The 25,307-nt window shown below is 42.2% G+C and overlaps 1 protein-coding gene across 12 annotated transcripts in view; it reads left to right on the top strand.

The window, feature by feature from the left end:
• Positions 1-21,486, top strand: part of LOC140524834 (golgin subfamily A member 3-like) — a 71,223-nt gene extending 49,737 nt beyond the window's left edge. For 10 of the 12 annotated variants that reach the window (XM_072639667.1, XM_072639662.1, XM_072639660.1 and 7 more), the window contains 7 exons: positions 10,929-11,129; positions 11,465-11,662; positions 14,650-14,766; positions 15,056-15,195; positions 16,085-16,178; positions 17,012-17,172; positions 21,124-21,486. In XM_072639667.1, coding sequence (XP_072495768.1) covers positions 10,929-11,129; positions 11,465-11,662; positions 14,650-14,766; positions 15,056-15,195; positions 16,085-16,178; positions 17,012-17,172; positions 21,124-21,220 — 1,008 coding nt within the window. In that variant the 3' untranslated portion in view covers positions 21,221-21,486. Of the gene's footprint in view, positions 1-6,231; positions 6,728-10,928; positions 11,130-11,464; positions 11,663-14,649; positions 14,767-15,055; positions 15,196-16,084; positions 16,179-17,011; positions 17,173-21,123 lie in introns of those variants that run through there. The other 2 variants (XM_072639659.1, XM_072639666.1) reach the window with 2 other exon arrangements.
• Positions 21,487-25,307: the final 3,821 nt, after the last annotated feature.

Genomic DNA, 25,307 nt, shown 5'->3' on the forward strand with positions numbered 1-25,307 from the left:
ACAAGAGTGTCTTATGACAAGAAAACCCACCAGAAGGCTAATGCAATAGTCCAGGAATGAGGTAATGTGGGCTTGCACCAGGATGATGATAGGGTCACAGGAGTGAAGGAGCATATAGCAGAGGTGTCAGGAGAGCAAAATCTGTATTCCTTTTCACCAGATTAGACATGGGATTGGGAGTGAAAGAGAGTAATCTTGAACTGTGAGCCTGGGTGATTTGGAAGATGGTGATAGCCTGAAATTGAGAAACTGAGGTAAAATGAAGGTTTACAGGGAGGGGCAATGAGTAGAATTTTGGATGTGTTGCATTTCAGATGTGTACAAGACACCAAATTCAAGATTTCTAACAGGCACTTGTCCAACAGGACAGATTTCACACCCCCTGAAGGAGGCACTCCCTCTGTTGCACCAATGAATGACTTCAGAACTAGGTGACAGTGGACATTGACATGGCAGTTTGGCCTCTAGTAGCACATCAGTGTGGGAGACCATCAGATCATGTAGCACTGCAGCATCACAGGCTGGCACACTCATCCCAGGGATGTTTCTTCTGGCTGAGAGTACAGCTCACTACATCTCAACTCCTTTGTGAGGGTCTAGGGCAGAGTTAGCTGGCTACAGTACTCCTTGCCACTCTCCAAGTACGTCCGGGGTCAGGCTTGAAGGAGAATCAGACTCATCCTTGGTATTCACTTCACCAGCACCTGCTATCTCCATCACCAGCATTGCTGGGGCTCTGCCTGAAATAAAAACAGAGGTTCCCTGGTTCTTGACCTCTACTGAAGCCACATATGTCAACAGGATTGGTAGATATTATGTCTACTTTGCCCCAGACCTTCTCTCCTTTGTCTACAGTCACCATCTCTGAGGATACTTACAAGTCTAAGGCTATGAGCTTAAATATTCCTGGAACTGAAAGCCCAAGTGTCATCCTCAGCAGCAGGGTCACAGATATGGTGTCTTTTTATCTCGAGTCCCCTCCCAACCAAGAGCTTCTGGGTACAGTGGGAGAAAGTAGCACAGGTGCTTCACTGATCACTCCTTTACCTGTATCTCCTATGTCCTCAGCTGCTTTTATGGGAGAAGTACCAAGGGGGTTAGGTACCACTCGTGGCTTACTTCCACTGGTGATTGCAACAAAAAATCTCCAGTCTCCATTGAAGAAGAAGGCTGGGGATATCGCTATGACTCTTACAGGGCACAGCACAGAATCTCAAGTGAACTCAGCACTGCTTCTTACTACCAGCACCACTTGCATGGTTTTCCCTGGACAAAGCACAGTTTCCCCCTCATCTACTGAAGCTGAAGCCAGTTATCTCACCACGGTGAACATCAGCTCAACTGTCCCAAGGCCGGATATCACCTTTATCACCAAAATCCCAGATATTGGCCCTCTCTGTCCTGTGGTCACTCTCAGCCCCGAGATTCCAAGTAGAGTGTCAGAGAAAAGCACAACTGAACCATAGACTACCACTTCTACTGAAGATCAACTGTTCTCAAACACTAATCCTGGAGGTTCATTGATCACCATGGCAGGCTCAACTTTTGTGGTGACTGATGCTCATATTGTTTCACAAGCAGACAGAAGGGAGCTCAGAGGTTCCTCTGACTACAGAGAGCATGATTACATGCAGGACAATAACAAGTATCAACTCAATTCCTCCAGGGCTCAACACAGCAGCTGAATTGAGCTCAGCCATACCTCCTCCTACAATTGCAGAGGAGACTCCAAAAAGTACTGAGGCCATTCTGACTGCCAGAGATATATACCCTTCTTCCACTTGGCAGTGGGTAGGAGGGGGAACTACAGTGACTCCTGTCCATATGAGATGAGGTTCAAGTGTGTCTGCTGTGACCCAGACCATCCTCTTTGAAATTCAAAGTTCATTTAAAATCACCAAAGCCCCATGGGAGATTGACACAAAGCATCCATTGTCTTGTACTGCAATCAAGGTCACTAACACAGTTACTCTATCAGATTTCACTCTGATCTCAGGGCTCGAGGAGGACCAGGATTCCAAAGGTGCCATCTCACGGACACAACCCAGCAGGACCTATCCCACCATGTTTTGCCCTTCAGAAAACCCCATAACACATGGCACTAGTCCTGTGGATACCCTCTGACCAAGCACTATCCACTGGGCCAAGGGAGCAATTGCTTGAAAGAGGCACCAGTACTGCTACTTTTCTTTTCAAAATGCTTGCTGAAGTCACTGTTCCAGCACCACAGAAAACTACCCACGGGCTTGAAAGTCAAAAGCATTTCTACCCTGGATGGTCAAACTGCCCTAGCAGTCCGCACTGGTCTTGTTGGGAACTTCATCTCTGCATTGTCAAAGGTCACAGCTTATATCAGCAAAGATAGGGAAACAGTGTGAAATGGAGCTCCTCAGGCAGCCAGCCTTCAAGGAATTTGCATCTAATGGGGGAGACAAGGCCTAGAAAGGAGTGGTAACCAGTGAGAGGCAACTGAGTGCCTCATCATGAAGGAATGGTACCTGGGGAACAAGTGGAGTACATGGACACATGACATTAGAGAAGTATGAGAGAGAGGATTGGGTCAAATTTCCAGACCTGGAGAGGATCTGGGGGATGAAAGTGTACCCATGTACGGTAAAGGAGAGAGTGAGATGAAGCATGAGCTTGGATTCGATGAAAAAATATATGAGGAGAGTGATGCACCTATGGGGACCATGGTAGGCCAAGGCTGAATTTCTGGAGACTAAGCTTGAATCTTTCAAGACCAGTCTTTTGTGTGGGCATCAAGGAAGTAAGGAGGCTTGAAAAGAAATGGCTAGAGCATAGGTTCAAGGCCTGAGCAGGGCTGATGAGAGTGCTCTACGGGAGGAAGTGCCCATGATGTGCATGGGGGAGGAAAGTGTAGCTCAGGAGATTGGGTATTATCCCACTGAGAGAAAATGGATATCCCTGTGACAATAACACCAAACCTGCCCGCATAAACTAACCAACTCCTCTGCTTGTAGCATTCTCTTCCAGGAGCACATTTCATGGGCTTAGGGAGTCTGATGTTACCAGAAAATCAGCAGAGTCTACCAGCATCCCCATGATGAGCTCCACAGTCAGAGATTCTATTTCAAATCCCTGTAGGCTCAGCTACCGTTCTGTGTACACTTCTCATTGTGGCCATGATCACAAATGGGCTCAGATCTGAGACACCCAGTGGACCAGCGGATTTTCCCCAAAAAACTTCAGTTTCACCTAAGAGGTCCTCCAGAGTGATCCTGATTTCTCCCATAAACCTCCCATGCTTCTTGACTCCAGTAGAGTCCACAGTCAGCCAAGGATCTAGAGAGGTTTGAAAGGCCACACTAGTGGCATGGGATACTCAGGCAGCAGCAGAGGCAGGTTCAGCTGCCTTGTCCTTCACTGCTCCCAGCACCATCCCAACAGATGGTGGAGGGGACACAAGCCCTTTCTTGGTGTCTACAGAAGGGCCAAAAGAAAGTCAGACAGTGTCCAGCACACTCCCAGAGAACACAGACACTTCTGCAAGCACTCACAGAGAACACATGCACTTCCAACTACATGAGTAAGCTACTACCCTGATAGAAGTTCCACTTCTTCTCTGCTCAGCCTAACTGAAGGACACAGTTACCCAGGACTTTGCCTTGAACTTCTTTGAGAAGCCTGAGGAATTAGGCTAGGAATGTGGCTAAATGCCCCACCTTATCGTTCATAAACTCTCTGATCATCCTCCTTTACATGGGAAGACACAAGATTAAATAGAAATTGACATATGAAGAACCACTTCAACAAGGTCCACAATCATTGAACTGTATGAATGTCAAGAACTGCTATAGAAATTTAACTGAATGCTCTGAAAGTCTAATGAACTCTTTATCCATTTAGAAGAGATATCAAAATTTATTTCCCTCCTTCCCTTGAAATATTAAGGGTCTATCAGTATGGAATATTGATTTAATGTAAAAACTTTTTGATGTATTGGCTAGTTGTGCTACACATTCTAAAATCTTTTATTTTAAGGGAAGTCTCTTCGTGGGAGATGGATATATTTGAAGATAAATATGTAAAAAACAAAATGTAAAGATATCTTTATAACTAATTAATGTAAAATTGAAGCAATTTAAAGGAGATATTATGCTTAATAACGTGCCAATGTATGAAACCATTTTAGAGAAAGACATGAATATATATATAAATGTAAATAGATCAGATCAACAGGAGAGAAAATGAAATACTTAGTCCCATCTTCATAAAAAAATTGAATAAGCTTTAAATGAGGTCCTTAAGTGCAACTCCCAGGATCACTTGCATTGACAAGTGAATACTACCAAACATTAATCTATTTAGCTCTAAAGATGCTCCCAAGAGTTGGTACTCTCCCACCTTGGCCAGCCATAGATCAAGCTATCTAAAACAGAATCCCCCTAAGTCTCTTTGGCAGTCTTACTGCACCTTCTTCCACACAACTGAGGCTCCTATTGAAACTCTACCTGTTGTATTCTTCCTTTGTTTGGGAAGGACTTGGACTCCAAGGCCTCTGAAGGACATCAGAGAAATGATAACGTGATTTGCACTAGACATTGTTTTGAGTGAGGGAGGGCTGTGCAAGGTCACCAGCCTCGTATTTTCCTCCTAAGCCTTCTGGATCCAGTGACAAGATATTAATCATGATAACTGGAGATGGGCCGGGATGCAGTGGGAGATGTTGTTTTTTTCTGCTAAGTCCTATTCTGGAATTCTCTTAGAGAGTGATTATGCATGTTTAATGAATAGAATTCTTTAAGAAATAATCAGGGAATGGCCATTGTAATGATCAAAAGAAAAAAATATGAGTAAATACGACTGGAGGGAAAGAGCAACAGTGACTACTGATAATCATTTAAACCAAGAAGGTTCAGAAAAATATTAAGTGGAGTTTGGTCAGGGACATATTGGTGTGCCATGTATGAGTGTACTTGCTTTAAGGTTTGGGGAGAGAGAGAGAGAAAGACAGAGAGACAGAGACGGAAGGAAGGAAAGAAAGAAGAAAAGAAGGAAGAATTTAAGGAAGGAGGGAAGGAAGAAAGGAAGGAAAGTGAAAGAAAGACAGAAAGTAAGACAGACAGACAGACAGAGAGACAGAAAGGAAGGAATGAAGGAATAAAAAAGAGAGAAATGAAGAAAGAGGAAAAGAAAGAATGGAAGGAAGGAAGGAAGAAAGATAGAAAGACAGAACAAAAGAAAGAAAGAGAAAGAAAGAAAGAAATATAGCCAATTAACCCCACGTTTATTGGTGGCCCTCTGGCCATTCAAATTTACCTTCCTTTGGAGAGGAGAAGGTAGGGGTCTACAAAATCGAAAAGATGAACTGAGGTACCCAGCTAGCTGCATCCCTATTCAAGCATCTAGGTCTACTCATAGGTCTGTGTTTGTCCTTAGTTTTTGAAGAAGACCATGTCATCAGAGTAAAGTTGACATGACTTGCAGTTGACTATGTTTTGAGCGAGGTTAGGGCGTACCGCCTCACCAACCTCCCTTTCTCCTGCTGAGCCTTCTGGGTCCAGTGACCAAATGTTCATCAGGATGACTGGAGATGACCCAGCATGTAATGGGTGATGCACTGGGAAAACAAAAAAAGACCAAAGACATTGCCTGCCATGAATGTAGCTCACATTCTACCAGAGGAGACTACATGCAAATAACGATATGCAAAGCAAACTATAAAGAGGATAAATAAGGAATGAAAAGAGAAGCACCCTGATTAAGAGAGGTCTGACCAGGGAATCATCCCTGAGTCCCCATTTCCAAATGTGAGCTTCTTCCAACCTCCTCTAGCACCTTTGTCTAGTGATGGTTGTGTTCCTGATGAGGATACTGCTGCTGCAGAACCCTGCGTGGGTACCCCTGAGGGGGTCAACAAGTTGGACTCAAGGGAGGTGTACAGAGATTGTCATCATGCCTTAGGAGGGTTAGGACATGGGAAAATCTGACCAGATCTGACCTGTCTTCGGTGGTCCTAGAGAATTCAACTGGGGGCTCAGTTGACTGAGGGACCCCTGGGGGTGAGGAAGGAGGCTCCTGTGTGGCCAGGTCCCTGGGGTTGGTAGTTGTGGTTGACTGGGGACACTGGGGCTGGTTCAGTGAAGTCCATTGGACTGGGTGGGGCAGAACTGTCTCCAATCCATTCAAGGGGTAGGAGTGATTAGATCAGTTAAGATGCCCCATCCTTAGAACTGAGGGGGTGGGGCTCAAGGGCATATAGGCTCTGGCATTCCAGTGCCTAGGTTGAGCCTGTGTCTTGGGGAACTTGGAACGTTCGTTGGTTGCCTGGTTCCCGTTTGTGCACGGTTCACTGGGAGCCCTCAGTTGTCTTCAGGATCCACAGAGGAGGTGGATTGGAGGTCCTTCAAGTACCCTGGTGACCCTGAAGCTGCCAAGGGGGCCGGAGACTGAGTGGGAGCACAAGCCTTAGTGGGAGGCAGTGTGCTTCCAGGGTGTTATGTGGTGGGGGATGGGAAATTTGGGGGCGTTACGGTGGGAGGAGGGGTGGTGGGGGGCCAATTGGTGGGACAAGGGGCCAGGAGAGTGGCCAACACTAGTCTGGGAGCTGCTGTGCGCTTTGGCTGTCGTGCTGCTGGTCGGCTGTGCCGTGCACATCTGGAAACAGTGTAGCGGGGCGTTCTGCCATGGCATCGCTGGACACAGCAACTACCTTGCCTGGCCCAGTGCCCTCCATCCCTGGCACTCAGGGAACACAGATCGGGTGAGACCATGGAGGTCCCAGGGACCTACCTTCCCCCTTCCCCAGTGTAGCGCCCTTAGTACAGCAGATTGCCAGTGGCTCAACACTCAGAATCACAAGGACTTTCCTGCCTTTCTTGTCTCCTTGCCTCGGGGGTCACTTGAGAGGCCCTCACCCTGGTCCCTGGGCCTGCTTCAGCCCAGGCCTGCCTGGTTCTCTTCAGCTGGCCCAGAAGCGGCGAGGCAACCTCCCGGGTGGGAGGACCCATCTCCCCCTTCCAACCTGGTACGGGCCCCTGAGATCTCTCAGCCACCATTTCCTAGTATGTCAAAGAAAAATCTGTTCAAAAACAGTCATAGCTTCTAAGTGCTAGGAATATGTGGAGGAAAGAAGGAGATTAGCTCCAGAAAATGCTGTGTAAACCTTAAAGCAGCATGTAAGTGCTGTTAGAAACTTTTCATTATAGAAGCAATAATAGCCAGGTTGAAATCCTGCACTGGACTCTTCGTTGCTATGTGACCTTGGGCAAGTCATTGTGTTGAGGTTTGGGGGTGGTCGGAACCTGAAATAGCAAACCCCTGCCCTTCCCAGATAAACTGAACCAAGCCTTCTTTGACAGCCAGAGAAAAAGTTGATTATAGGTCTTCCATTTGGGGTAGACTGGTTAAGGACATGTACATTTGTGACTTACACATGGACCAGTTAGAAACTGAACCCTGGTGATAAGGTCCAGATGGAATCTGAGCACTATCATGGAGGCAAGTTGGGTCTTATATTCAGAAAGACTGTGGTAGGGATCTAGGCATGCTCCAGTAGTCTGGGGTGAGTGGAGAATGGATTTATGGAGGGTCTTGAAGGGCGTGACCAATAAGTTGGCATCAGGACAGCAGAAACCAATAAAAAAGCATTTTGCTAGCATGAAGAATGGGCAGTAGTTGAAGGTTCCCTGGAGGTAAGACAATGGAGGGCTAGGCTTGTAAGGGTAGCTGACATTTGGGCCCAGGGATAACGGGCCCAGCCCATTGATGACCTTAGCCAAACACCAGCTTCTGAGGCAAGACCATGAGAAATAACTTATTCACACTCTGGAGGGGTGAATAGAACAGCCTCCAGAAACAAAAGTAAGCCTTAAAAACCTTTACCTGACTACAAAGTCTGTCCCCTAGGACCTCATTGACTAGGTAATACAGGGTGTATAGTTTCCAATACCATGTTCTCCCTTCCCATACCTGTAGGTATGGGATGACCGTGAAAATGAACCTTTAGCTTTCCTAGAAGAGAAATCAACATTTCTTAGCTTCTTATTCATGAGAATTCCAAGCTACACTTCACATTTATTCTACTTAGCTGCCTTCTAACCTCAAAACAAGTTCCAGACCAGTTGGACCTTTGCTTTGTGTGTTACCTTCTCTGTGAAACATAACTCCTTCCTTATGTCTCCCATTCTACTGATGGCTATTCTGAACTTAGGGAAATGATTTCTCCATGATATTGCTCAAATTTCCCTCTTCCTCTGCTAGAAAATAATCTAGCACTAATTCACGTTGATAGTGTCTCCTACAGTTAGTTTATTTTCCTGTATTTCTTGCAAGTCAAAACTCTCTGGCCTGTATGGATCCCTTTTGGTTTCATTTCATATATTACGTAATTTCTGTGGAGAGAAAAATTGTACTCATTCCTCCCAATTCATCCTCTTTTATGTATTCAAATCTTTTTTCCACATCTGTCTCCATTCTGATGAATGCTATCTCACTCTCTTTTCCATACACAACCTTCCTTCCATCCATCTCCCTTTTAAGCAAGAATAGATTGTTCTCAACAAATGTAGAAAGAGGGAAAGAGAAGATGATGATCAACGCATTAATAAGTCAAAGGGGCAGTCCCTTTGGTAAGGACAGATATAGAGACCCAAAAGAAAAAGATAAAATATAATTGCACATTTAGAAGTCTCATCTCACACAGCAGTCTAGGGGTTGGGGGAGACACAGTCTGAGGCAGATTTCTGATCTGCATGCTCATCTAAGTCATCTTCAAAAAAGGAACTTCTTGCCGTCTTTATGTAGAAATCTTCTATCTTTTGTCAATTCTGCTACAAACTTGATCTTGACACAATTTAAAATTACCATGCAGCCTTCATACCCTTATTTTTCTTATGGAAGTGTATGCTATTTCTCCTGTTTGGTGACCCAAATACAGAAAAATGAATCTTTCTAAAGGATGCTTTTCTTGTTCTTCCACCAAAACAAAATTTTCTTAAGACTCAATTTCCTCATTCATGGTACTCCAATGCCAAATGTCAAAGTACCAAATCTTGTATGATTTTCAAAATCTCTCCACCAAATAAGGATTTCCCCGAGAACTTTCCAAACCTAACAAATTATGAAATTTCTCTTCCCCCAAAATCAGGCTTTTTAGATAGACTGTGTCCATCCCCCCGTCACCACCTAGTCCAGTGTTTTCTGTAACGACTAAAAGGCCCCTTCATCTTTTTATAACCAAGCTTGGAGGAGTGTGTGTAACATTTATCCCTCCTTGAACATGAACTGCTTCTGATTCCTGCCTCCACCTCTCTCTCTTCAATGAGAAGCACCCCCTTCTCCTAGCCCTTCCCCGTTCAATTTTCCAACAGTGTGAGATGGATTTCTATACATAACTGAGTTATTCCTTCTGGTGCCATTCCTTGCTTGAGTCAGTACAGAGGAGAATAAGGTTCACGGTGAAGGTTCAAGATTAAGGTTTCCCACCTCCTCCATCTTCCCCTCAACTGTTATAGTTCATTCTTTATTCTTTGTTGTGAGATAATTTACCTCATTGTACCTTTCCCTTTCCCTTTCTCCCAGTGTATTCCTTTTTCTAACCCTTTAATTCTTATTCCTTTAGAAATCATTGGTTGGTTTTGGGGACCTTTTCTCCTCCATCCAAAGAACCCTTTGTGAATACCAGTATTCTTCCAGTGTTGATGTATGGCTACAATACAGGGAGCACAGTAGAGTCCACAGCCTGAAAACATAGAGAGCAATAGGGTAGGAAAGTGGGAAGCAGCTTTCCCACAGATCAGCCACAAATAAGTGTGACTGGCAACTGCTATGGCCATGTAGTGAAGCTCGCATGGGCACAATCCAATGGGTCCACCTGTGTCCTCATGGTGTCAGGAGAAAGAGAATAAAACCCTTTTCATGTTGGAGTCAGACTCTGGCAGACCTGTGTGTGGATAGATATGAAATCATTTCTTCATCACTCGAAGTCCAGGGTTCTATATTTTGTTCAACCAAGCTGCCCCAGGAACACCTAAGTTCCAATCTTACCTCAGACACTTCCTGGTTGTGTGAACTTGAGGAAGTCACTTCACTGCTGTATTCCGCAGAAAATTCTGTAATACACATTTCCAGTGAGCTCGACCTAGCTCATATACATGCAATTCTCTACACTGACAAGACCAGATTTAGTGTGAGAAAACCAGAAAATTAGGCATGAGATGTGTACTCCTAAGACATGATAGTCAGCACTCAAATATTTGTCTGTTTTTGGTTTGTGTTTTAAACATTGTTTGCCTGAAAGTTGGGTTAAAAGAGGCAAACAGGCTAGGTGGCATTTAATTCACATTGTTTCTTCCCTTCAGGCTGGCCAAAGATAGAGAACATGCATATCTAAGGAGCAGGAATGTAAATTCGGATTGTGTGCTCAAAAGAATGAGAAGGCTTTAACACATGCTAGAACAATCCTGATGCAGGACTCAGATTTATGATTTCCATAAATGTTTAACCATAATATGCAAAAGAATTTTCTTAACTGAATGAGTGGTAAATACAGTAAGACAAGAGAGGAGACAAACAATTAATTGAAATATGACCCAGGATATCTGTTTTCTTTACCATGAAAATGACATAACATAGCATATGTCCATGAAATATATATTTACGATAGTGCCTTCTCTTGAGGAGCTTTGTCCTTGGTAGTCATTAATAGCAGAATGCTCTGGTCTACTTCATCTTGCCTTGTTGACACAGTAAAGGGAATTCTGGGAGTAGAGAAGTAGAGAGTAGAGAAGAGATATCTGTGAGACCAAGGGGCTACCTCTAGTCAATTAGTTCAGGCTCTGCCCTTTCTCGAGGTTTACATGATATTAAATGATTAGCAATCAAACAGCAGCCCAAGAAAGGACAAGTGAACACTGGAATTGTTGTGTTGGATGGAGGTGACTTATGGAGTTGATTTCTCACAGGGAAAGGTGACTATGCCTCAGCGAGACTCGCTATTGGATGCCTTGCAGCAGAAGAACCTGGATCTCATGAGACAGATCACCCTGGTCCAGGAGACTCTGCACATCCGGGAGCAGTCCTTCAGCGAGCTGCAGACCCAACATGAGGAGCTGCAGGGCAGGCTGGAAGAGTACCAGGAGAAAGTGATGGACCTGGAAGATGAGGTGGTTGTCTCTGCTGCTTCTTGGGGGAGATGTTAAGGGATGCTACAGAAACGGAGTGTGAGAAATGGCAGGAAAGATGGGCTGGTGACTGTGGGGACTGCAATAATGTACAGGCTAGTGATTGGGTTTTGTGATGGTTGAAGCTGGTTTCTTGGGATGTCGTGTTGAGTACAACTCTATGGATACAACTTCTGTACATCTGTCACATATTTTATTGGTGTGGTCTATTTCCTGGAACATTACTCTGCCTGATAAGTATTCATCAAAATATTTTACTCACTAAAGTGTCCAACTAGCTCAGATCACAGGGAGCCTGTACCGTAATTTCTCCCCAGCTCCAAGAGCCAAGAGGCTTCAAAAGGCAAATACAGCGCCTGAAGGATATCAATAAGAATTTGACTCTGCAATTACATCAGGAGCAGGAAAAGGTTAACATTTTGGAACAGGCCAATGAAGCCCTTCAGGAGAAAAACAATGTCTTGGAAATGACTTCAATGAAGAGAGAAGCCGATTTAGTAGAGTTGAACCTGAAGGTATTTGGAGCTTTATGCTAGTGGGTTGGTTCACCTGGATCTTCAAATCAAAACACATTTTTCTTTAAGAATAGTTTGGAGGGAAACAATTTGACTGTGAGGCATGAGTAGAATTACTATTTCTTCCTATCTATCCTTGTGGAGATAGAATTTCCACAGTGAAAACGAGAACGTTTTTCCTTGTTTCATAAGGTTATAGTATATATGGTAATTTTACTCAACAAGGTTTTATTAAGGCACAACTTTAACCTCCGGGACTAAATCAACAAGATGAGTGACTCATGAATTTGTTTCCTTCTTTGTTTCTTCTTCTTCTTCTTTTTATTTTACTTAGAAAGGTGCTATTGTCTTGGCCATTGCTAAAGGTCTTTTCTTAGCTCCGTAGTTTGGAAATTTCTTCTGGGAAAAATTGCACTACACATATATTTTTTTTAAGTTTTTTTTATTAATTTTAGTTGTCAACATTCATTTCCACAATGTTTTGAGTTCCAAATTTTCTCCTCATCTCTCCCCTCCCCCATCCCATAATACTTGGTATTCTGATTGCCCTTTCCCTCAATATGCCCTCCCTTCTATCGCACCCCTCCCTTCACTTATCCCCATCTTCTCTCTTTTCTGGTAGGGCAAGATAGATTTCTATATAACATTAACTATATTTCTTATTTCCCAGTTATATGCCAAACAGTTCTCAACATTCCTTCCTAAAGCTTTGAGTTCCATCTTCTCTCCCTTCCTCCCTCCCCACCCATCCACACTGAGAAGGAAAGCAATTCAATATAGGCTATATGTGTATAGTTTTGCAAAAGACTTCCATAATAGTCATGCTGTGTAAGACTAACTATATTTCCCTCCATCCATCCTGCCCCCTATTTATTCTATTCTCTCTTTTGACCTTGTCTCTCCCCAAAAGAGTTTGCTTCTAGTTACTCCCTCCTTCCATCTGCCCTTCCTTTTATCATCCCCCCACATATCCCCGCGCTCATTTGTCCCCCATTCTATCATCGCCCCACACCCCACTTATCACCTTCTCCTCTACTTTCCTGTAGTGTAAGATAGATTTTCATACCAAATTGAGGGAGCATGTTATTCCCTCCTGAAGCTTAATATAAAGAGAGTAAGCTTCACTTTTTCCCTCTCAACTTCCTCCCTTTTCTTCTCAATTGAAAAAATATATTTTTACCTCTTTTATGTGAGATAATTTCCCCCATATCATTTCTCCCTTTCTCCTCCCAATATATTCCTATCTCACCTCTTAATTTTATTTCTATAGATATCATCCCTTCTTATTCAATTCACCCTGTTCTCTCTCTCTCTCTCTCTCTCTCTCTCTCTCTCTCTTTCTCTCTCTCTCTCTCACTCTCTCTCTCTCTCTCTCCAGACAAGTGTGAGTATGTGTGGCACAATCTGTACAACTACACAAATACTGAGAAAAGGCTCAAGAGTTACAAATATTATCTTTCCATGTAAGAATGTAATGATTTGAACTTTAGAATGTGCCTTGTGATTTCTGTTTTCTGTTTACCTTTGCATGTTTGTCTTGATTCCTGTGTTTAAAATTCAGATTTTCTATTCATTTCTGGTCTTTTCATCTAAAAGGCTTGAAAATCCTCTATTTCATTGAATACCCATTTTTTTCCACTGAAATATTATCCTCAGTTTTGCCCTTTAGGTGATTCTTGGTTTTAATCCTAATTCTCTTGAATTCTGGAATATTATATTCCAAGCCCTTTGATCCCTTAATGTAGAAGGTGTTAGATCTTCTGTTATGCTGACTGTATTTCCACCATACTCGAATTGTTTCTTTCTAGGTGCTTGCAACACTTTCTCCTCGACCTAGGAACTCTGAAATTTGGCTGAAGTATTCCTAGCAGTTTCTCTTTTCGGATCTCTTTCAGGAAGTGATTGGTGGTTTCTCTCAATTTTTTATTTTACCCTCTGGTTCTAGAATATCAAGGCAGTTTTCCTCGATAATTTCATGAAAAATGCTGTCTAGGCTCTTCTTTTGTTCATGCATTTCCGGTAGTCCATACGTTTTAAATTGTCTCTTCTGGATCTGTTTTCCAGGTCAGTTGTTTTTCCAGTGAGATATTTCAAATTATCTACTATTTTTTCATTCTTTTGGATTTGTTTTGTAATTTCTTGGTTTCCCATACACTCATTCACTTCCATCTGCTCCATTCTAATGATTATGCAACTATTTTCTTCAGTGAGCTTCTGAACCTCCTTTTCCATTAGGCTAATTCTGCTTTGTAAAGCATTCCACATTCCTTTCTCCTTGGCAAAGGAGCTTTTTCATGACCTTTGAAACTGTCTTTGTCATTTGTGGATTGAGCAATTTGGAAAATGCTGCAGCTGGTGGCTCCCTGAAACCTCTTCCATATCTCGTCCCTGCCCCATCATGCCGTCCACCCTGGGCTGTGTGCTACTCTGCATCTTCTGTGATAACACTTTCCTGGTGGCTTTCCAGGCTGTCTTGGGCTGCAATTCTCTGTCCTTTTATGGTTTCTGCTGCTCCAGAATTTGTTTAGTCATACTTGCAAGTATTTTATGGGCTATGTGGGGCGCTTCCACAGCTTCTTCTTTCTACTCTGTCATTTTGACTCTGTCCCCTATCACTCAGGCTGCCTTTATCAGGGACTTGGCCAGGGAGCCCACTAGAGACCATGCTTGCTTGAGAAGGCTAAGAAACACCACTAAATACTCCACATTCTGCAATCTCTGTAGTCCATTTTTACCTAGTTTCTCTGGAAAAGTATTTTAGTCTCTTCACAGAAACTCAAAACTCTGTGGCTTGCTTTTAAGTGGCACGTTGGAATGTGCATGGTCCTGCTTGGAGCTAGTGCCTAGAAGAGCATACAGCCCCCACTCTAAGGTCTGCTGTTGTGGCAATGCTGTCACCCAACACTAGTTCTACTTTTTACACTAACTGTGGTTTCCCAGACACTTGACAGGACAATGTGCCACCCCTCTGCCTTCCTGTTGTCTAGGTCAAGGTGGTTCTCCAGAAAAAAGTAGAGGAAGACCAGCAAATCAACCAGCGGATTCAGGCATTCATGAGGGCGTTAAAGACTGAGAAGGCCAATGTTCACAGCCTCAAGGAGCAGGTATGTGGTTGCTCAGGTGGATGTGGGTGGATGTGGCTACTCCTGCTGCCTCTGAATCTCAGAACAGCTCTCACCAGGGGCTATGTGGTTTTGGTCGTTGCCAGATCTGGAAAGACATATCACAGAGATGGTAGTGTCAAAGGCTTTCTCAGCATCTTTCAAGGAGTACTATTGAAAGGCCTTTTTGTCTACACCAGAAGTAGAAAGGTCTGCTTATTTGCCTGTTCATTTCACAGAAAATGCAACTTAATAGGCTTCTTGGCCTGACTCTTGCTTCCCCTTGCCACAGGTGGCAGCAAGTAAGATCAAAGCCGTTCACAACAAGCTGCATTACAAAGCTGCCACCTTGGAACTCATTGAACTGAAGAAAGAACTGCAGGCCAAGGAGCAGCTGGCTAAGAATCTCCAGGCAGACACACATAGGCTGCTGTAAGTATTGCCCCACTGGGACTTGTCTGGGCTCCGACTCCAGAATTCAAATCTGGCTTCAGGCACTTAGTGCTCTAAACCTTCACCCTCTGTCTGTCTCAGCTGTCTCGACTCTTAAGATGGGGATGTTGATAGCATCTGTTCCAACAAGGTTGTTGTGACGATCATATGAGATGATCATTGTAAAGTCTTCTGCACAGTTCCTGGCCCATAGTAGGTGTTGAAGAAATGTAGCCATTCGTGGTATTATTATTATTACATTCCAGTATCTCCTGAGGTCCAGAAGCCAGAGACACAGGCACAATGTCTTTTCATGTCTGGGTCATTGCCAATGCAGTCTGGGTCATTACCAATGCAGTCTTTCCTGGTTAGACCATGTTTTCCCTTGGACTTGATCTCTAATCAGCACCGGGAGCATGGGTAGGAACAGGAGGGGCTCAGGTTCAGTTTGGCTCCCTTTCTAGGTCAACTTCGAAAAGAAGCTTTTAGCTGATGTAAGGGATAGGCAGTGTTTATGCCAGCATAAAAATGCCTTGGTGGCACACTTGAGGGTAACTAGAAAGGGTACAGTAAATCACCCTTGAAACACATATGGTGTCTGTGACTAGTGCAGACAGCACAAGGTGAGGATCATCAGGCAGATTTATCAGAAACATGTAGTTATCAAACATCTGTGCTTAAGTGTTTTTTTGGAGTCTGTGTGCTCATAAATCCCTAGTGCTCTGGAACATCACTGTACGTCTTGTATACATGACATTAAGAAAGATGCAAAATACAATACCAGGTGCCATCACTTCTAGACTGGACATAGATTGCTTTATAGCCAAAACCAGTTGCAGATCAGCATAGAAATGCCATTTTTACTTGATATTCTTCTGTCCATCCTTAGGACACAGGAGGAAAAACACCACCGGGAAGTGTCCCAGTTGAAGCTGGAGTTGGCAGAAGCTCAGGCTGAGCTGCAGCAAGGCAAGATGAACAAGGTAATGCCCCCTGACATGAGCTCCCTCATGGAGCAGAATACCTTCCCCAGGACAGGTCACGTGGTCATGCTGCAGAGCCTTAGCCAGCAGAATCATGTTCCCTCTGTAGCTGCCAGTTTGTAGTTAGTTAATGTCCCAAGAGGAAGAGGTGTTGTGATGGAAAGATCTTTAGGCCCCCAACAAGTGGCAGGTTCTGGAATTTATCCTGCTCAGGAGATCTGGAATGAAACCCAATCCAGAAAACTGCTCCTGAATGTTTCTGTTCAGAGGCCAGAGGTCCCAGGCATCCTTTGCTTTGGGCCATGGCACGCCCAAGGCTCACTCTGTATGGGGTCTTCCTGCTATGTCTTTGGAGGACTTCCATACGTTTGAGGATGATTGCTGTAATTCATCCATCTGAAATAAATGTCTCAGTAAAATAAAGGTGAAGCCTGATGACCCATTGTACAAGTAACAGTTGCTTATGATGCCAGAAGTGCTTCATGGAAAATCCTCATCTACTGGTTCATATCTAAGGGAGATGATATTGATGATCATGAGTTTGGCAAATTCATATAATCTCCATCAGTTCCCACATGTCAAGTGCTTTACAAACATGAAAATGCAATCCAAATATTAGCTACAGCTTAGGGGCCATCAAAACACCAACATTGTACTTGCTGAGTTTGGGGGCCCTCCTGTCAATAACTGGGTAACATTGTGCACATTTAGAAAGCTTGGGTTTGCACACATGTACCATTATTTTATCTCTCTCCCTCCTTCACCCCTGCAGTTTTTCTCTGTGTCTCTAAACGGTAGGCACTAATAACACAAATAACACCTTTGTTTTTCAGAGGAAGGAACTGAAGGGAGAGATCAAATCCTTCCCTGTGACTCCCATTCAACTTCCATCCTGCCCTGTCCCTGCTTCCCTTCTAGAGGAGCTGCTCAATACCCAGCCCACTGTGAGCAAGGAGAAGCTCCACAGCCTGCACATCTCTCTCCACCAACTCAGGTAGGACCTTTTGTTTATCATTTATTATGGTATGTTTGGAACATCCTTTCATGTTACTTATGCCAAATGCACAACAAGTGGATCTGCCAACCTAAAAATCTCTTCCTGCCCTGTGACTGTGCCATGTTGCTTCCTCTCACAAGATAACAAAAGGTTCAGATTTGAACAGGATCACCTATGGACTCCGTCTGCCAACTCACACCTGAAGAAAATTCCCCTTGAACAGATCCCCAACATAGCGTGAGCCTCTAACCCAGGCCTTCCCCACCTGTGGTTCATGGGCCCTGTGCTACCTACCAGAGTATTTCAGGTTTGGCCACTGACAAATTTAGAGGAAAATGTGGAGAGGAAGTCCTTGGACTCATTGCATCCAGCTCCAGAGCCCGAGGGCCACAGGTTGCACAGACCTGCTCCAAACTCTACCAGGAGACCTCCCCTTGTGGGCAGCCCTGGCCAGAGTGGGATATCTCTAAGTGATTTTGTTTTTTCCACTCATCTATCCTTTATTGATACATACTGTGTGTGCACCTAGGATTGAGTATAGGAGATAGAACTTAGCAGAGTCTTACAAACAACTCTAGTATATAGACACACATAATACAGAAAGACAGGCACATTTAAGTTTTAGATCGATTCAAAGGAAGGGAGACTGAATTGGACCATTCTCAGAGGCGTTTTGGATTCTACTCTGCAGAGACTGCAGACAAGGGCTTCCAAGGCAAGGGGAACGGCATGAAAGAAGGCAACACTAAGCAGACTTAAGACTCTAGAGAAGACCAGCTGGCCTCTGATGCCAGGGGAGAGGCTATGTTAATCAGTAGCTAGACATAGAGACAGCTAGTTCACCCTCTCCCTCACCTGCTTGCCTTCTCTCTGAGACTGCTTTCTTCCTCTGTAGTGCAGGACCATTTTAAGCCATGTGAAATGCCTGATGGGGTCAAGAAGAGTAGGACACTACAGAACGTCACAACCCCACATCATCTGGTCAATATTCCTTGTTTTGACCAGTTTAGAGGATACCTTTACATTCTTTTCATTGGAATATCTTTGATTGTGAGGGAGGATGAACAGAAGAAAAGGCTCTCACTTTTAAATTTTAACTTAAATTCTTAAATTTAAATTTTAACTTAAATTTAAACTTCTTAAAAGATTTTATCTCAATGTGGAAATAGAGGATGAAGAAACAAGGATCGGGACTAGGGCTCCAGCTGTATAATCTACCTGAGAGCAGAGAGGCAGTCCCTCCTACTGCACTTTTGTTTTCTTTACTAAGGAGAATCCATTTTATACTGAAATAGCTGCTCAAAAGGAAGATGCGTCAGTTAAGAGAGGTACCTGATTGTCCTTGGCGACTTCAGGGCACGAGGCACAGTTGAGCTCTCAAGATGGGAAAAATAAGGCAGATGTCACTGGTGAGGCCACAAACTAGGATTTGGGGAAAATCATGGAGCACAGGAGAGGACCAAAGGAGGGCGAGTGTCCTGATCTTCTCAAAAGGGAAGAGAGCGAAGTCTGCACATGGAGAATAAGGAGGGTGACCTCTGTTGCTGAGAAATTATAGAGCATGTTATTTAGGGAGTGGCTAGAAAACTGCTAGAAAAGCAGGAAGTGTCAGCGCCTGGTGTTAGCTTTCCCAAAGTCACACACAGTGCATTTCATCTCCCTTCTTCTCGGGGTCATTAGACTGCTCAGGAAGGGGAATGCTGGAGCTATCCTTTCTCTAGATTGTAGCCAATCATTTGACCAAGTTTCCCATGCGGTCCTTTCCAAAATGAGTGAAGAAAGTGGCTAGAAAGTAATACGTTCAGATGGATTTACAAGGAGATGAAAGACAAGACTGAAGTCGTAGTCATACCTCAGTGACTTAGGCATAGATGGCATGTTTTTCCAAGACAGTTAACACTTCTAACAGTCAGATGCCAAAAGATCTCACATGGTAAAGTTATTAGGTCAAATCTAGTAAGATGAAATTATTTTTGGTCTCTTTAACTAAGAATTTGACAAACATCAACCAATATGACTATTTCTATCAACGATAGAATAAAGAGGAAAAAGAGAATTGTGTATGAAACATGAATCTCTATTATATGTAGTTTGGGTAATTTCAAAGTATGTATTTATTTTGTGTGGCTTACATATGTCTATGTCCCTTTTCTGAACTTGATTCTCTTCTTTGCTGGATGTTCTTAAATTTAAATTTAAATTAAATGTTTTGTAGCTCATTTTTTTTTATTTTTGGAATCAGTATCTTCTTGTTACACTTGCCCCCCAAATATTCATATCCTTCCTTCTAATCCACCCTGAAGAAAACGTAATCCGCCCCCATTCTAACAGACTAAGGTAATAGAAGAGAGGGGGGAATCACACATCTGTTATCACTAAAGACAGTATGATTCTGCAATTATAGTCTGTACCAAGAGGATGGAGGCCTGCTTCATTACTAGTCTTCTGGACTCATTGATTCATCATTGCATTGACCAGAGTCTCAAGTCTTTTGGAGGAATTTCTCTTTACCACATTGCTGTCAGTGTATGTAATTGTGCTTTAATCTGTCAGCTCATATGCCTTCCTAGATTTCACTTCCTTTTATAACTCCGTACTGTGCAGCAACACTCTCTTCCTTTCATATACCATGTTTTCAGTCATTCTCTAATGGATGAACACACCCTCAGTCTTCAGTTCTTTGCTGTAGCAACAAATGCTACCACAAATATTTTGCACGTATCTATTCTTCCCTTCTTCTTTGGTCTCTTTGGAGTATAAAATTATTTGCTAGAATAAAATAATTAAGGATCAAAAAATCTACTTCACTAACAAAGTAGGGGCAGGCATAATTAGGCAGAGATTTTCCTGAAAGAATCTGGCCTTTTAGTGCACTCCAAACTCCAGTTGAGTCAGTAGTGTAATATGTCAGACAAGAGAGCTAGAGCGATCTTTCCTGAAATAAGAAATGAACATACCCAGACCTAGGAAGGCAATCATCTCTCTGTACCTTGCCTCAGTAAGTACACATCCAAAAGGCAGCGTGAAGCTCATTGGTAAAGTAGAAAGTGTAGTCATAATGATTGGTGGTCTTCAGGCCCTGCCAGCTTATCTAGGGAGGACGAGGGCATGATTAGCTGGGGAAAGAGGATATCTGCAGGAATTGTGGCAGTTTTCAAGTATTTGAAAGGCAGTCACATGGAAGAAAGCTGAGTCCCATGTGTCAGAATGCCAAACAGTGGAATTAGCAAATCACCAGAATTCCAGGTGACACAAAGGGGAATAGGTTTTCTCAAGAGGTGATCAGTTCTCTATCCCAGCAAGTCTTTTTGGAGAAGATATCTAACAGGCCCTAAGGATATTTGCTTTTGGGGGTTCTTTGTCGAAGTTTGGGTTGGCATGTGTGGATGCCTACGTCCTCAGAACTCATAATTTCTGGGGGGGTTTCAAGAGATGATTTTTGATGTATGTGTTGTTGATTGTCTGTGGATAGATCACCTTTGATCCATTAGGGGATGAGTGATTCCTTTGAATATTTCTACGATTGCAAGACATCCTAATTTGACAGATTACGTTTAATGGAGCTATTTAGTCTCTGCTGATTTTGATTCTCTTGGTTATTGGTGAAGGGATAAGGGTGTTTTGCTCTTTTTTTATCTAATTCTATCATATGTTCCTCTTCTCAACAGATAAAAATTCTTGAAGTATGATTTCATTTTCATCGAACTTTGGGTTTCCTTAAGGGCTTAACTGTACGATCTTGCTCCAATTGATGTTAATATATAGTATAAGGTTGAGAACCCAAGTTTATATTCAGCCACATCCAGTTGTTAACGAGGACTTTCTGTTTGCTTTGGAAACTAATATTTCAAATAATTGCGATAGAAAATTATTATAGCTCTTTCTGTTGTTCCCGGGGTTCATTTTACACAGTATTTATTCCTTCGACCTGTTTCCTTTTCTTAAAAGGCAACAAATGGATAGTCTTCAACACCACATGGAAGATCAAACGATCAAAATACATGAATCGATGCCTTCATGGACTCATCGATGGACTGTCACTTAATGGACCTCTCCATTACCTTCCCATCTGCTGCTTCTAGGAAACTCGTAAATTTCATCTTTGCCTGAACCACCCTGTCAACACCCAGCCAGCAGTGAAGCAACGACCCTATATCTGAATAAGCTTTATTTTCCTCCAGAGAAGAGAACATTTCTTTGGGACATTTTACTTTATTGTTCAAATACATACATTGTATATAGTTGGTTGTGTAAAAACAGTAAAATTATAACGATTTAATTGTTGCAAAATCCCCTTTTGCAATTTCAGAATTCTTGGATTGTCTTTCTTTTTCTTTTGGCTCATTGTCATGTTTAAGTTTGCTGCTAGAATATCTGGTATAAAGAGATTTAGGGAAGTTGACATGTACTGGTAAGGTTTTTAGAAAAATGATTGGTTTTTTTTAGTATACCTTTCCAACACAAAAGTGCCTACATGACAGGGTTTTATTTTGTTTCCATCACCTTTCTTTCTCAACTATTTGCAAAGGAACATTGCTTCTCTTTCAGTGGGACAAACCTTCCTCTCTCTAGCTGACGCACCAAAGTTCCTAAGTAGCAGTTGGGGTACCTGTCACCAGAAGGTCCATGAAGGACCTTTTGTCCCACACAAGCAGAGAAAAAAGATGGTAAGTGGGAGGATGAGGGAGTGCATAAGAGGGAGGGAGGGAAAGGAAAGGGGGATATGGACAAAGATTGGCAATAGTTAGTGGAGGGCACTATAGTTTGGCTAGCTCTTGGCTTGTATTCCTGGATCCATCTTACCTTGGCAGAGTGGTCAAAGACAGGATAACAACAAGGATCTCTCTTCTCTCCATCAGTTGTGAAAACCTGAGGTTTATACCTGAAACTGACAGCAGGTGAGAGTCGCCCCAGCCAAATGAAATCAGTGAAACCATGGAGAAAAGTACAATCCCAGGAGACTGGACTTTATGAGCATGGTAGGCAGTTTTACAAAAAAAAAAAAAAGGGAAAACTTCCATTTCTGTCACTTTCCTGCTCAGGAGTCATTGTTTCTGATGCACAGGAATGGAAAAAATTAAGACACCACATCAGTTTAGACTTCTGCTTGCTCTGTCTTTGCATGGTGCTCTGGAAACATAGAATACATTCATTCATTTACAAATAAGCATCCCTGGATAGGCCACACTTCAGCTCCTCCCACTACTCCACCAAAACTAAATATCATCAGATGGCTACGTCAGAAGGCTAGCAGTTTGCGAAATTTGGATTTGGTTGAGTTTTATTTTTTAAAAAACCGTAGAAATACAGTTGCAGTAAAGAGTTGGAGATTTCTGTGTTTGTAATCTTTAGGGATGAGAGGGAGTAATCCCTGAATGGGGACTTCAGATGACTATTCTGCATAATAACTGGCCTGCAAATGATGTAATGCAGGGGTCCTGATCATTCCAGACATGTTTATGTGTACTCTGTATGTGACAGAAGCATAATTGCTCTCATGGAGTAAACAGTACTGTATTTTTAAGCCATTCATGGTGTTCTCTTTTTTATTTTTAATTTTCAAAGTTCACTTCTATACGTTTTAAATTTTCTCCCCCTCCCTTCCCAAGGCTGCATGCAATCTGATATAGGCTTTACACATACATTCCTATGCAAAACATGTTCATATCAGTCAGATTGCATGTCAGAATTATAACGAATGGCAGAAATCATGAGAAAGAAAACAAAACAAAACAAAATAAAAAAGAAAATGGTCTTCTTTGCTCTCCATTATGACTCTTTAGTTGTTTTCTCTGAATGTGGATAGCATTTACCATCATAAGTCCTTTGAAATATTTAACCTCCTTGCGTTGCTGACAAGGGCTAAGTCTATGAAAATCAGTCATCATACACTGAGGCTGTTTCTGTGAACAATGATCTCCTGTTTCTATTCACTTCAATCAGCATCAGTTCATTGAAATCTTTGAAGGATTTTTAAAATTCTGCCTGTTTGTCATTTCTTATATCTAAATAGCATTTGATTATATTTATATGCCACAAGTTGTTCAGCAACAACCCAACTGATGGCCATCCCATGAATTTCCAGTTCTTGGACATCAGAAAAAGAGGTGTGAAAAATGTTTTTATATGTGTGGTTCTTTTCCCATTTTATAATTTCTTTGGCATACAGCCCTAGGAGTATTATTGCTGGGTCAATGGTTATGCACATTTTTGTAGATCTTTGGTCAAAGTTCCAAATTGCTTTCCAGCATGGTAAGATCAGCTCATACTTCCACCAACAACGAATCAGTCTTCCAAATTCCTCACATCTATTCCAATACTGATCATTTTCCTCTTTTCATGTTAGCCAATCTCATAGGCATGATGGAATACCTCACAGTTGTTTTTATTTGCCTCATTTTATACAAAAGAGATTTAGAGCATTTTTCTTAGGAATATAGATAGCTTTAATTTCTTCCTCTGAAAATTGCCTATTCATATCTTTGACCAGTTATCAACTGGGGAATGAGTTGGATTCTCCTTAATTTGACTCAGCTCTGTATTTATCTTAGAAATGAGTCCTTTATTACAGACACTACTTGTCAAAATTATTTCCAGGTTTCTACTTCCTCCTCATCATTGATGACTTAGGTTTGCACATAAACTTTGCAAGTTAATGGAAACGAAATCATGCATCTTTCATTTTGTAATGTTCTCTATCTCTTGTCTGGTCATAAAGTCCTGCATTCTCCATAAATCTGACAGATAAACTACTTCTTGTTCCCCTCATTTGTTTATACTCTCAATCAGTCTTTATACATAAATCAGATAACCACTTGGACTTTTTTTTTTTGGTATATGGTGTCACACATTGTCCTATGTCCAAATTTTCCTTGTTATTTTCCAGTTTTTCTAGCAGCTTTTGTGAAACAGTGAGTTCTTATCACAGAAGATGTCGTCTTTGGGTTTATCAAACAGTTGATGACTGTACCCATTGACTACTGTGTCTTGTGAAGCTAACCTACTCCACTGATTTACTGTTTTATTTCATAGAACAGGACCAAGTCATTTTGATGATTGTTGCTTTATAATACAATGTAAGGTCTGGTATGGTACACCAGCTTGGGAATATTTCTTTTCGTTTCATAGCTTGATGTTCTGGACCTTTTAAATTTCCAGATGAATTTTGATATTTTTTTCTATCTCTTCAAAACAATACTGGTTGTTGATGGCACTGAGCAAGCAAATTAATTTAGGTTGAATTATCATTTTGATTGCATTAGCTCAGGCTATCCTCGAGCATCTGATGTTTTTCCATTGATGTAGATCTCATTATACTTGTGGGAAATGGGTTCTCTGATTGTGTTCCCATAGCCCTTAGGTTTATTTTGGCAGGTAAGCACCCAAATATTGTATAATTTCAATGGAAGTTCTATTTCCATCTATTGGTCCTGAGTTTTAAAAGGCAAAATGGAAAATTTTGATTACATTAAATTGAAAAGCTTTTACACATACAAACCAAAAGTAAGAGGGAAGCAGAAAAATGGGAAAGAATTTTTGTAACTACTGTCTGTGATAAAGGCCTGATTTCTAAAATATATAGAGAACGGAATCAAATATCCAAGAGTACAAGTCATTCTCCAATTGACAAATGGTCAAACAGACAGTTTTCAGAGGAAGAAATGAAAGCTGTCTGTATTCATAACAAAAAGTGTTCTAAATCCCTATTGCTTAGAGATATTCAAATGGAAACAACTCTGAGGTATCCAGATTGGTACCATGACACAACAGGAAGTTGATAAATTTTGAAGAAGATATGGAGAGTTGGAACACTAATTCATTGTGGGTGGAGCTGTGAGCTGATCCAAGCATTCTGGAGGGCAATTTGGTACTATCACCAAAGGGCTTCAAAAATGATCTTATTCTATGACCCAGCAATATCTTTTCTAGGACTCTATCCTAAAGAGACCATACAAATAGGAAAAGGTCCCACATATAAAACATTATTTATAGCGTCTCTCTTTGTGGTGGCCCAGAACCGGAAATCGAGGGGACACCCATCAAATGAGGAATGGCTGAACAAGTTGCAGTATATGAACATAATGGAATTCTATTGTGCTATAAGATATGATGAGGTGAAGTTTCCGGGATTG

This window comes from Notamacropus eugenii, chromosome 2, assembly GCF_028372415.1.
Source record: "Notamacropus eugenii isolate mMacEug1 chromosome 2, mMacEug1.pri_v2, whole genome shotgun sequence".
NCBI lineage: Eukaryota > Metazoa > Chordata > Mammalia > Diprotodontia > Macropodidae > Notamacropus > Notamacropus eugenii.